We start from the raw sequence: 12648 nt of genomic DNA, 5'->3' as shown, positions 1-12648 counted from the left end.
GCAAGCCTACTTCTAGAACCCTCGACATATATGACTTCATCCTTAGTAAAGATTCTCGTCGATAACTGATGTTTGTTAATTGATAAGTTTATCATAGTTATCGATTCTCTTTAGGTTGTTGATGGTCAATTCATCAATGACTCTGTACACCACACACTACTATTATCAACTAAATCTATCACTTATCGATAACAACAGTCATTTTTTTGGTATCAAGAGTAAGTAAGTATACTTTACCAAAAAAAAGAGTAAGTAAGTATAAATTGCAAATTGCAAATTACTACATTGGTCATCACGTCATTCTCTCATATTAGGAAGAACTGTAGTTACATGTCTCGATTATGCTTTTAATAATATTATTCATTAAATATGAGTTTAATTTATATTTGTCAACTATGGGCCCAAGATGATATTTGATCTTTTACCGTAAGTACTTGTTGAATATGAATCAAATATGAAATAGGCATCTCTAATTGTCGAACTCTTTCAGAACACCATCATAAAAAATAATTTCCAAAATTTCTTAATAAGATATGCCTGATTCTACTATTTTTGTATATCAATTGGAGATTAAACACGCACAATCCATTAATTCCTGTACATTCGATCATATATTTATTATCAAAATATGCATAAATATTAGATATGCAGATTGGAGATTTACTAAAATTAAAGATTTGCTAAAGTGGTCAAGAAAACTAAATTATCAGGTTAAGCTTACTTGCGGACAATCACGTGACTCAATCCCGGACAAGCTTTACTCATGGATAGGTTTGCATTTGGCAAGGGGGAACAAGAAAATCCGCGTGGCCAGAAATTTCGTTCTTCTGTTCTTGTCCGACGAATCAAGATCTCACAAAAAGAAAATAAAAGGAAAAAAAAAAAACCGAAAACCTGAAAATTTGGACACCATCGTATTCATTCCATAATGCCTGCAATCATTGTTCTTGGTTGCTTCACCCGCATGCCCCCCCTCCTTCACTTCCCCTAACCCACTTACTCTCTCACTCGCTCTCTTCCCCCACCTATAAAAACTGTCCACTTCCCACTTCTCTCTCACTTGCAATCCTTTCACATTTCACACCTTCTCTCTCTCTCTCTCTCTCTCTCAAACCTTACCTTAACTTCCCAGAAAGAAAAAGAAGAAACATCTTGTCTCAAACTTTTTTTATATTCTTTCTTTTGAGCTGAAATGGCTGTTTCTGGTTTTGAGGGCTTTGAGAAGCGCATAGAGCTCCGCTTCTTCGGCGACGACCCTTTATTCACGGGCTCAATGGGTCTCAGAAATCTCGACTTCGAGTCGTTGGAGGAAATACTCCATGCGGTGCAGTGCACGGTGGTGTCGGCCGTGGCCAATCGCCACTTCGACGCCTACGTTTTGTCGGAGTCGAGCCTCTTCGTCTACCCGACCAAGATCATCATCAAGACATGTGGGACCACCCAGCTGCTGAAATCCGTCCGTCCGTTGGTCCACTTGGCCAGCGATCGCCTCGGCCTCACGGTGCGCATGTGTAGGTACACCAGAGGTAGCTTTATCTTCCCCAAAGCCCAGCCTTTCCCCCACACAAGCTTCGAAGAAGAAGTCATTTTCTTGGAGGAGAATTTGCCAAGCAGGCTTTGCTTTAGAAAGGCGTGTGTCATGCCCTCCAATGTGTCCTCTCATTCATGGCATGTCTTCACCGCTTGTGATGGTGATGATGATGATGACTCATCTCATCATCATGAGCTAGGGGAAGATCAAAATGATGCCCTCTACACCATTGAGGTGTGCATGACCGAGCTCGACCAGGCTTCAGCACGTAAGTTCTTCCGTCGAGGGGCTGGCGATGATGAGAAGTACTCCGGGGACTCTGCCGGGAGGGAGATGACAGGGCTCACTGGCATCGGAGACATCAATCCGAGGGCTCTCATTTGCGATTTTGGGTTCGACCCATGCGGGTACTCCATGAACGGAATCGACGGCGACCGTTACTCGACAATACATGTGACCCCTGAGGAAGGGTTCAGCTATGCGAGCTATGAATGTGTCGGGTCAATCTATGATGACCCGCATGAAATTTCTAGGGTTTTGAAGAAGGTGGCACAGGTTTTCCGACCCGGGACCATGTCAGTGGCAACCACTTGCGCGAGCCACGCGAGCCACGACCTGTGGAGGAGGGTGGCCAAGGCCCTAGAGCTCGTTGGGCTCAAATGCCGGAGTTGCTCGGCTGATGAATTCCCCGCTGCTGGGACCGTCGTCTTCCAAACGTTCACGACGACTCGCCGGAAGTGAGAAGCGCTGGCAAAGTTATCCGGTTAGAGTGTAGAGACTATGAAAGAGATAAAAAGGAGTAATTATGAGAGAGGGAAGGGGCAACAATTAGGGTTTTAGAACAATTGGGGGTTATGGATTGATTAAATATGTTCATGGGACTTGGGATGGGTAATAACGTTATTGGGTGATGGGTTATGTAGTTAGAGAAGGACAAATATTTTGGGGAAGGGGGGGGGTCGAGAGAGAGAGAGAGAGAGAGAGGAGTACTAAGAAGATAGAGAGATGATGTTGAAGTTGAGAGAGAAAATGGGAGGATCATGTATATCATGATAATGCTCCCACTTAGGTTTGTCACGCCTAAAAGATCATTTGAGGTTCTTTGTGTAGTGGCGAAGTGCCGATGTGGAGGGATTGTAAGGGAGGAATTTGAATTTCCCTTCCCTTTCTATTTTGATTAAAGCTTTCTTTTTCCTCTCTCTTGCACTTTTTCTTCTCTTTCTTCCTTTTCTCATCATTTGTTTTCTCCCATCGTGCCTTGTTCTGTCATTTGCTCCTAGATTCTTCATAAACAGAAGATCCAAATTTTCCAGTCCTTAAGAACGTCAGTTCTATGACGATCCCTTGGAATGTCTGTTTCTTCCACCTGTTGCATAGTTGGAGCCATAATCAACCCGGAGAAAGCACAAGGGTTTTTAACGAGTTTCATCGCTACCAATGGCGTTTCTAGAACTTGTTGTGGATATTTTTTCAGGATGACATTCTTTTTATAATTAAAAGAGTGAGAAGGGGAGATCAATCGGATGACCCTGCATGTAAACAGGTGCTCTCTTCATAAGTACTTAGGTCAAGCTTCGTTTTTGTGGGCCCTGGGAGGTGTCCAACTCGTTGCCGGTATAGTTTCATGATGTGGTTTGAATTCTTCATTGAGCTTTGGGTGTATGTTATATATACTAACAAGCTAGAAGTTCATGAAAAACTAGTTCACTTGATATATGATATGACGAGATGAATTGGATAATTAAAACAAGAACCGTATTCAACCGTTGTCGGATCACCCATTAATTTAACTTTCTTTGCACCTAGTATTACTCTATTACATACTCGAATTTTGTAAATGGGGTCGATCGCAGGCCCTCCTATTCACATTTCTATCCCTCTTTCTAATGTGGACATCTGCTTCAAGTTTCTTCGCCCTCATATTCATAATCAAACCTTTGGCATGAATTGACATCTAACAATCCCGAAAAGATTTATTTATCTAGGTTAAAAAGTGACCAAAAGACCACAAGGCCGTAAAGGCCCCAATGAAAGCAACCCAAAGGTCACAAGGCCCAAGACCGAATACAAGGCCATGGTGAACCTCAAGGCTGCCAACCACGTGTGTAGGAAATCAAAAAAAGAAGGGAAAATAACATAGATAATCCACGAACTTTGGTTCAATGTATAATAAGGTCCATGAATTTTAAATTTGTTTGATATGGTCTTGAAACTTTAGCCGAACATGAAATATTGTCCCTACACTTTTAATTTGTTCAATATGATTCTCATACTTTTTGTAAATGTTCAATTTAATTCCTAAACTATATGAAAATGTTCAATATTGTCCTTGAATTTAAATCACTATAAGTACAACATTAAACATTTTCATACAGTACAATGATTAAATTGAACATTTACTAAAAGTCCATATATCATATTAAATAAATTAAAAGTTTAAGAACGACATTGCATATTAAACTACAGTTCATGAACTATATTAAACAAATTTAAAGTTCAGGACCATATCGCAAATTAAGTTAAAATTTATGGACCATTTGTGTTATTATCTCACATAAAAGACCTTAAAAACTTCCTTATTGATGGAGAAAATATTCAGTGCTTATTATATCACGTGGAGAAATCAGTTCATAACAAGGGAGAGTTTCGAAATTCGAACGTAATATATTTGAGTTGCATGACCGTCATATGAAACGCCTCTTCCACATTGGCGAAAGTGGCAACCGTCCGGGAAATCGAAAGTTGCATTCGACAGCGACAAGCAAGGTCAGACGATGGCAATACAAGAGCAAGGTCACTCGACCACATTAAATGGTGCAGCAGCGGCATCCATTGTGGAAGACAGAATTTTTTCCGAAGAATTTGCCACGATATATCTGGTCCATGCATAATATACTTCCAGGGGTTCCAGGGTGTCGACTATGCGTGGAAAAGCTATAAAGCATTGCGAAGTGTCGAGGCGCAGTGGGGATGATATGGGAAGGATTGTGGTAATATCTGGGCCCAGCCCAAAGTTTAAAGCCTCGGCCCATTTTTTGCCTCTACCGCTTTGGAAGAACGACAGGGAACGATAAAACAGAAACGCTACCGGGGGGGAGAGAGGGACTTCTTCGTAGTTCGCACTTTGCACGATACACAGAGAGGGAGAAGAGAATAGAAAGGAAAACTCGTGCGTACTCGCCTTTCGCAGCATTTGCTAAGGGATCAAACCCTTTGTCCATTGGAGAAATTTTCAAAGTTAAGCCATAAATTCAGATATTTGTAGATATCAGTTTTTTGGGTTAATTTTAGAGCAAGCTACAAAATTATATAGAGATGATAATTTAGGGTATGACCCCACAACAATTGTTTCGGCCCCAATTCTACCATAATCTTTTTTTCATTAAAAAAAATCAATTTTCATCCTAATTATAAATCTGCCTAGATGTTAAGAGAAAATATTTCGGTGCTAAATCTTCTATGCACTAGCCTGCTCAATGGACGACAAGTAGCCCCCACAAGTAGCATGATGGGGGCCCACCGTCCAAAAATTGGAAAGCCTCTCTCCCCCTTGTCGGTTCGATTGGATGTCTTTCCTAATCTCTATGCAACTCAATAGAACCATCGATCTCTTGGGTTTCGCCGCCACTCACTCCCTCCCCAACCACCACCAAAATTCCCGATGTGATAGCCAAAAGCAAAATAGGGACTTCCTCCTCCACCTCGAGGCCTAGCTTGCCAGGCAAGATGGCATCGACAACGCCCTTAAGATCTCCAACTACACCACGAAAATCATCCTCTCCTCCTCCCTCCTACTCAAAACCTACCCCTCCATCGCGGCCTCAAGAGCGTTGAGTCAAACGTCGGCCTGAGCCGGAAGGCCCGCGAGTTCGTCCAAAACGTTAATGCTCTTTGGTCTCACATCTCGACTTGGAGCAGGACTTGATCCTCCCCGTCATCGCGTACAGCAGTGAGGGAATATACTATTTCGTCGAGCAATTCATCTGGTTGGCAAGATCAGGCCTCATCGATGGCCGCCACTCGCATGTTCTATTGAAGATCAGTGCATGGGCGGAGTCGGGTACATAAGGTGTGAATCTGAAAAATAGGGATTTGAGGAGGCTGCGAGAGGATAAGACATGCACTGAGTCATGCATCGAGATCGCGACGTCGATGGGGATTAATTGCAAGGAGGAAGATTTGAGCTAGACTATTTATCGTCTTCCACATCTTAATAGCTCAAATGTTCATCGTCTTCAACCAAGATTTTATTATGATTTTTTAAAAAACACGTGCATAGGTAAAATTATAATAAATAAAAAAAATTTGCAGCAGATGTAAAAAAGCCCATAAACATATCTCCAAAAGTATTATTCGTGCATTTTAATAAGAATCATGTGGAAATGAAAAGGAGCGCTAATTGCATTACCGTTGTATCCTACCCAAAGCAATTTGGTCGTGACATTCTTCAGATCCACATCACAAACATTTGATTTCCTCTTAGTGTGCCTAAAGTATTATGGTTTTAATATTCTTCAATTTTAGCGTCATAAATATCAGACCTCTAGTTTAGACACATCACCAGTCGCACATCAAATGATAGAGAGAAATTTGAGAGAGTTCACTGCTTCAATTATGCTAACAATTATTCTTGTGTGTGACTAATTTGATTGGTCTCTACCATCACATAACCATCTCTTAATCACATCTTGTTATGAGTCTCACATCCCATTTATCTAAATCAATTCAGCTCATTAACTATGAAACAATTTCATAGCATTAATTTAGCCATTGAGTTTGAATCCGCTTCAAAGTCTAAATCTGAACATTGATTCTGAAACAGTTTCTGATGATTAATTCGAACATTAATTCTATGGCCGTTACATAATATTATTATGGCTATTAATTCTACAACCATTATAAAAGTTTAATGCAATTGTTAAGTTTGAAACTATTTCAGAACATTAATTTGGTTGTTTGATTCTAAAACTGATTTACAGCATTAATGTGGCCATTGATTTGAAACTATTTCATATTATTAAATTGGAAAATGGTTTCAAATTTGGCCATTAATTCTGAAATCGTTTGAGTCCATTAATTTTGTCATTAATTCTAAATCTATTTCAAATCATTAATGTGACGGTCCCATTCCAATCACTTATATGGCCATTGATTCTAAAACACTTTCAAATATTTAATTTTACTATTGGTTTTGAAACCATTTCAAAGCTTTGAGTTTCAATCAACTCAATTTTATTGCCACACTTGCAAATGCAATTGTAATATTATCTCTCCCATTCAAACACAATTTTGTGTATGACATCCCTAGGCTCATCAATTGACAATAAGATTTATACTAACACATTAGTACAATCGACATAATTAATTGTCTTATTCAATCTCTAGTTTCCACAGGCCATAAGTAACATCTAACAATATGTCATGGCTCCTAAGTAGTATAAATGTTTTAAGAACACAATAAACTCGTCGGCTTTGGCTACCATTGTAACGACCCGATGGATATATTGTTGTGACGTCCCCAGCACATCACCGACCCATTTCTTTCGATTGTATCTTGTTCTTATGAGCATGCGAAAGCGTGCACAACAACTATCTCCCAAACAACACAACAATCAAGCAACCAAAAAAACAAACCATGAAACATATTACTTCTAGTTCTATTCAACATCAATATGTTTACAAGCCCTTTTCTATGGGTACTTTCTTATTTACGTTAATCTTCTATCAGTTGTAGGTTGGGGGGTTCCTATCTTCTCTAGCGTCGCCTCAGCTCCAAAGGGACAAGACTTCCATACCTACAAATCTAAGGAAAAATAACAAAGTGAGTCGAAGACTTAGTAAGTAAAAGCACTAAATCTTAGTTAAGAGAACATCTCGTCACTGAATCAAGCATGTGAATCTCAACCTCATCAAGGCATCAATGGCAAATCAATAACAAATCCATTGCAATATCTTGACTATGTGCATGTGAACAATTCGGCTTACTTGTGATGCAAGCACTACCAAAATCATCAAACGAAAACATAGAAACATGCACACAAAATTTCATTTATTAACTAAAATGAAATCCATCAGTTCATTCGAAATCCACCAGGTATCCCGTTCTGATGAAGGAGGTAACATTATGCGTCGCTTCGGTAGATGCATGCTTTTAGACCATCTCTCATCCCAAACCGATATTGTCCTCTTCAAGGCATGCTCTTTGTGACGTCCTAGCAATGTCACATACTAAATACAAACAGAAGCTATATAGACATAACCTGTTTTATTCAATAATTGCACTAAGATATGTTGACCTAATTGGTTAGCATGTATAAGATGAATAGTACATGGCGTTGAACTCTTCTAAGGCATGAATTATCATGTCATATCCCGTCATATACTATGAGCTATTCTAGTTATAAACACATACAAAGGATCATAAAATAGTTTCATTTCACTTCTTGTTAAAGTCATCACAGGCTTTACTTACATTGACCTAAAAATTAACAAGTACTGCGCATATATACAGAGACTATTACAGGTCAACACCCAAAAGTATAAGTATCAGGCCTGGGAAAGGGTCAAAAGGGAGCCTAACTTCACTACTCCTTAAATTAACTTGCATCAATCAAAAAAACAAAAGAAGTCTTCTTCAGCTTCAACACGAACTTGATGCCCTAAGCACCACTCGCCCCAGCTCTAGGTCCTCCATATCTATATCCAAGAGGGCCAAACAACTCCTCTTCATGGTTTATGAACCAAACTTCCAACCTCATTAGTATTTAATCAACCCGTCCATTGTCCATCCAAAGAGTCGTTTCATAACACGTATATGTCTTCTTGATATCAGGGCCGTACAAATCATGGAAATATATTTCTACGTAAACTATGACCCCATATCATGCCACTATCGGTATGTCTATTCTAACGATCTGAGAAAAAAGAAAGAAATTAGCAATACCCAGTAAAGAAATGATAAGGTCCTAAACTAGATAATCTAGCACTCATTAAAGAATGTAAGATGCATAACCAGACAGCATACATAAATTGGGGCAAAATTTTCACATGGTCCACTTTATTGTCACCTCAACTCACATTTCTATGCCCCATATGCAAAGTACAGCATTATCGGCACACACGTTTTATGCCTTTGACCAATGCTATGATGTGATGCAATAACATGCAAACACATGCCAAGTGGAATTATTTTATAGTGTATTTCGAAATCTACCCTTGATCAGTTCTCCCATCAGATTACAAGCCGGCCCGATCGAATTACTTCCGAATCCCTCATCCGAACTTCCATTATATTACTATAATGGACATTTCACTCCAAGACATCCTAGTATCATACAACTGAGGCATCCCATGAACACACAACAGGGGCATCTCATTCCGACGTATCCCGGTATCCCACAACCAAGGCATTTTTAATCACACATAGGGGCATTTCACTTCGAGACATCTGGTATCTCACTCAACTAAGGCATCTAAGAATACACAGCATGGGCATCCCACTACCCGAAGCATCACCAGTATTACAAGACCGATGGAAATCTCTTAAATTCAGTTTGTTCCACACATTTCATGCATCATGCTTTAGAATTACAACACCACAACACAATGCATATCCACTTAAATGCATAAAACCATTCCAAACTAAGAATCAATGCTTGTACACACTATCTCAAAGCATGCTTCACTCATTGCACTTGTGAGACTCAATTAGCAACAACTTATATCATCTCATTTCAAAAATAGAAGAAAGACATGTATATGCATCAACTACCAATGAATAAAAGGCTATTGGACTTCCAAAGGTCCCCAAAAGGGTAGACAAAACAACTACCGTCAAATTCCTAAATTCGGACCAGGACAAATTTGAGACTGGTTTGAATAGTTCGTAACATAACAGCAAAAATATAGTAAACCTTGTTGAAAAATTATAAAATTTTAATATGTTGTAGAAAAGACATAGATAAACATTTTCCATGAAGGAAACTAAGCATATTTCTCGTTGTACAAAGAGTAGCAATTTGCTAAACTAACCTCTAAATCTGTAGCGTTTTCAAAACTAGCGCCTGCAGAAGAAAAGTCATCTTACTACCCAAACTTCGATCATTTGCTCTCAAATATTAATATGGCATTCCTAAAAATGTGCTCTACAATTTTCATTGAAGTGAGTAAGGCCTAATTATGTCCCAAAAAGTGCATAAAATTCACAAAACGCCGTAAGGTTCTTCTGGTTCGCACAAGACAGCTTGCTATTTGATAATGCTAGTACGAGTACCTAGAGGGGGGTGAATAGGTTTATAAAATTTTCTTGGAGATTGCACAATACTTAGACAGATGAATGATTAAAGAATCAATCGTAAGACTGAGTAAAGGAAAGAGAGAATTAAACACAAGGTTTATAGTGGTTCGGCTTGATTCAAGCCTACGTCCACTCTTCTGCACTGACAGCCGATTGGCTGGATTCCACTATGAACAAAGAGATGTTACAGTGTTGATCTTCCTTGATTTCTCGATGTAGATGATCTACTACACTCGCTCAAGGTATCACCAAGTATAAACACTCTCTGTGTGTACAATTTCGCTTGAACTATATCGACTAACAATCAAGGTTCTTCAGACTCTGGAATTTTTCTATCAATCACACTCTTAAAACAACTAGAACGTCTTCCTTTTATACTCCTTTATGCCATCATAGCCGTTGGCACTTACCAAAGGAATTCCTCCAATCTACCCGTTGGTCGGAATCAATTAAGAAGATCATCCGAGCTATTTAAGGAATCGATGATAGCCCATCAATCATGTTCGCCCATACAATCAGGATTTTGGTTTCCAAGAATAGAACATTCCAAGAATGTTTCGTCGACCATCGGATCTTCAATTGTCTTTAGATAGGAATCAAAAAATCCGAAGTGATTATCCAACCAAGGGATCTTTTCCAGAGGATTGGATCGAATCCTCAACCATATACTTCGGCTTCGGATATCCTTCGCTACTTTGGATTAGAAAGGCGTCGGTGAGAATAATCTTGAGTCTTGAGTCTTGAGTCTTGAGATTACAAAGTCTTGAGACTATAAAGTCTTGAGACTTTAACTATCGATATCCAGACTTAGACTGATAGAAATGTTTTGTCAACTTCAAAATATTCTGGAAAGATTTCTCCAACAATCTCCCCCTTTTTTTATGGTGACAAAACTTTCTTGTAGATTTGAACAACTTTGACCTGCAAAAACATTTCTCAAGCAATATGGCTAACTCATAAAGATTAATAAACAACCAGACTCTGCATCCACAGCAAATTGGTTAGTCTTTCATGAGTAATACCATATAACAATACTTGATATAAATGCAACCAGTCAAGCATCAAAATCCACAGCCAATTCAGTCTAACACTCAAGTTCAAGTTCTCAAGTCATACTCAAAAATAAACATAAACACAAAAGTCAAATAAAGTTTTAAAATAATGTTTGTTCAAATTGGTTCTCCCCTTTTTGTCATCATTAAAAAGAGGGTGAGAAAGGAGTCATGTCTCGCTTGGGAATGCGCACGATCCGGAATTCTCCCATTGATCGGACTACGCCTTCCAGCCTCTTCAAGTCCTCCCTTAGATGAGCTACCTCCTCTCCTTTGGCATTGGCTTGAATTTGTAGAGCGAGGTCTTTCATCTTGTCCTCCAGGCTGACTGAAGATGCTTGTCCAGCATTCTTCATTGCTTGAATTTCACAGTCCATAGCATATATTTGGCCACGCATTTCCAGAAGAATATCCATGATTCGATGAAAATCTGCAGAATTGTCTGTCTGCGCACTGGCATGAGCTTTTTCAGATGATGGCGCTTCAGTATAGTCTTGCAGATTTGGTGTCGACGTATCACCTTCTTCAGGCAATTGAGAAGCCTGAAATTCTTCTGGGTCTGCTGGAGATTGTCTTGGACCTTCACTATCTGCAGCATGAGGTGTAGACCTTTCTTGCTCGCCAACTCCCCCTGTCTCTAGGACATCCAAAGGGGAAGAGTGATGATCATGCTCCAGATTTCCCTTCTCTCCAGATTCAGCAGCAGACTTTTCTTTCTCTTCTTCAGCTTCCTTCTCCTTCTCTCTCTGTTCTTCTTCTTCTCTCTGGTTCTTCTGAAATTCTCTCGGCTGAGACACAGAACGTCTGGTTCTTATCAGTGCATGGATCGTAGGATCTTCATCCTCTTCATCTTCATCCTCCAGGATGAGAGATCTTCTCTTCTTTTTCGATGAGGCTCCAATGGCCTCCTTTCCTTTTCTCTTTGAAGCAGACTGAACAGGAGATTTCATTTTGAATTTCTCCATTGCCTTGGAAAGTTCTTGCAGACGCATCTTCGTTAACATCTTCAAACCTACCACCATCTTATCACACGGTTGAACACAAAGAGTTTGAGGTGGTTCAATATTCATGTGTCTCGAAGATCTTGGTCACGGACAGGATAAGGCAATTGTCCTTTGTCTTTTGACATTGCTCTGTACATATGGAAGAGAATAGTGTGCGGTAGAGAGAACTTTCGTCCTGTGTTGATCGCGTACATCAACTTTGCTTCAGAAAGAGACACAGAAGTCTTTGACGTAGACTTTGGTTTAATACAGTTGATCACAATCTTATGAAGCACAATGTTGATGGCATTCATCCTGGAATAGGTAACTTTCTTCTCTGCGTCCCTATCTTTGACCAGTTCCAGAGTAGTGCGAGCAGGTGAGACTTTGATTGGTAGATAGCGTCCTCGTTCAACTCCAACTATATCAGCCAACATATTCACATCTACCACGTAGACTTTGTCTCGAACACTAAATGATATTCTATTCGCATCCAGAAAGCTAAGATTTGAATAGAAATAAGCAGTCAAATGAGCATACCCGTCCGTAGAGTCAGAGCAAAAATTCTCAAGTTGAAACAAATTCAACTTTTCTCTTAAGTTTATGTTGATGGCGTCCAGGAAGTCAAAATCGACACTTCTAGGGTTTATCACCCCTCTTTTCAACAGCCTGGAATACACTTTTTCTTGATCCTTGGATTTGAACAAATCCATCCGATTTCCTTTCACTTTTGCTGCCACTCCCATTTTCGGTTGAAATTCAAGGAACATTCTGTCATCATCGTTC

General features: G+C 39.6%; 1 protein-coding gene across 1 annotated transcript; it reads left to right on the top strand.

Moving 5' to 3' along the window:
• Positions 1-1081: 1081 nt before the first annotated feature.
• On the top strand, positions 1082-2458 carry LOC104425204 (S-adenosylmethionine decarboxylase proenzyme 4). The gene has a single exon (XM_010037826.3). It carries the CDS (start codon positions 1193-1195, stop codon positions 2270-2272), a length of 1080 nt encoding a protein of 359 aa, XP_010036128.2. The 5' UTR covers positions 1082-1192; the 3' UTR covers positions 2273-2458.
• The last annotated feature ends 10190 nt before the right edge of the window (positions 2459-12648 follow it).

The sequence above is a fragment of the Eucalyptus grandis genome, chromosome 2 (assembly GCF_016545825.1).
Source record: "Eucalyptus grandis isolate ANBG69807.140 chromosome 2, ASM1654582v1, whole genome shotgun sequence".
In the NCBI taxonomy this organism is placed as follows: Eukaryota; Viridiplantae; Streptophyta; class Magnoliopsida; order Myrtales; family Myrtaceae; genus Eucalyptus; species Eucalyptus grandis.
The sequence above is the reverse complement of the archived record's forward strand: the minus strand, read 5'-3'. Positions and strand labels throughout refer to the sequence as shown.

Bases quoted from the DNA above. Each gene is read 5' to 3' on its own strand.
- LOC104425204 (XM_010037826.3), top strand. From the start codon at position 1,193: ATGGCTGTTTCTGGTTTTGAGGGCTTTGAGAAGCGCATAGAGCTCCGC.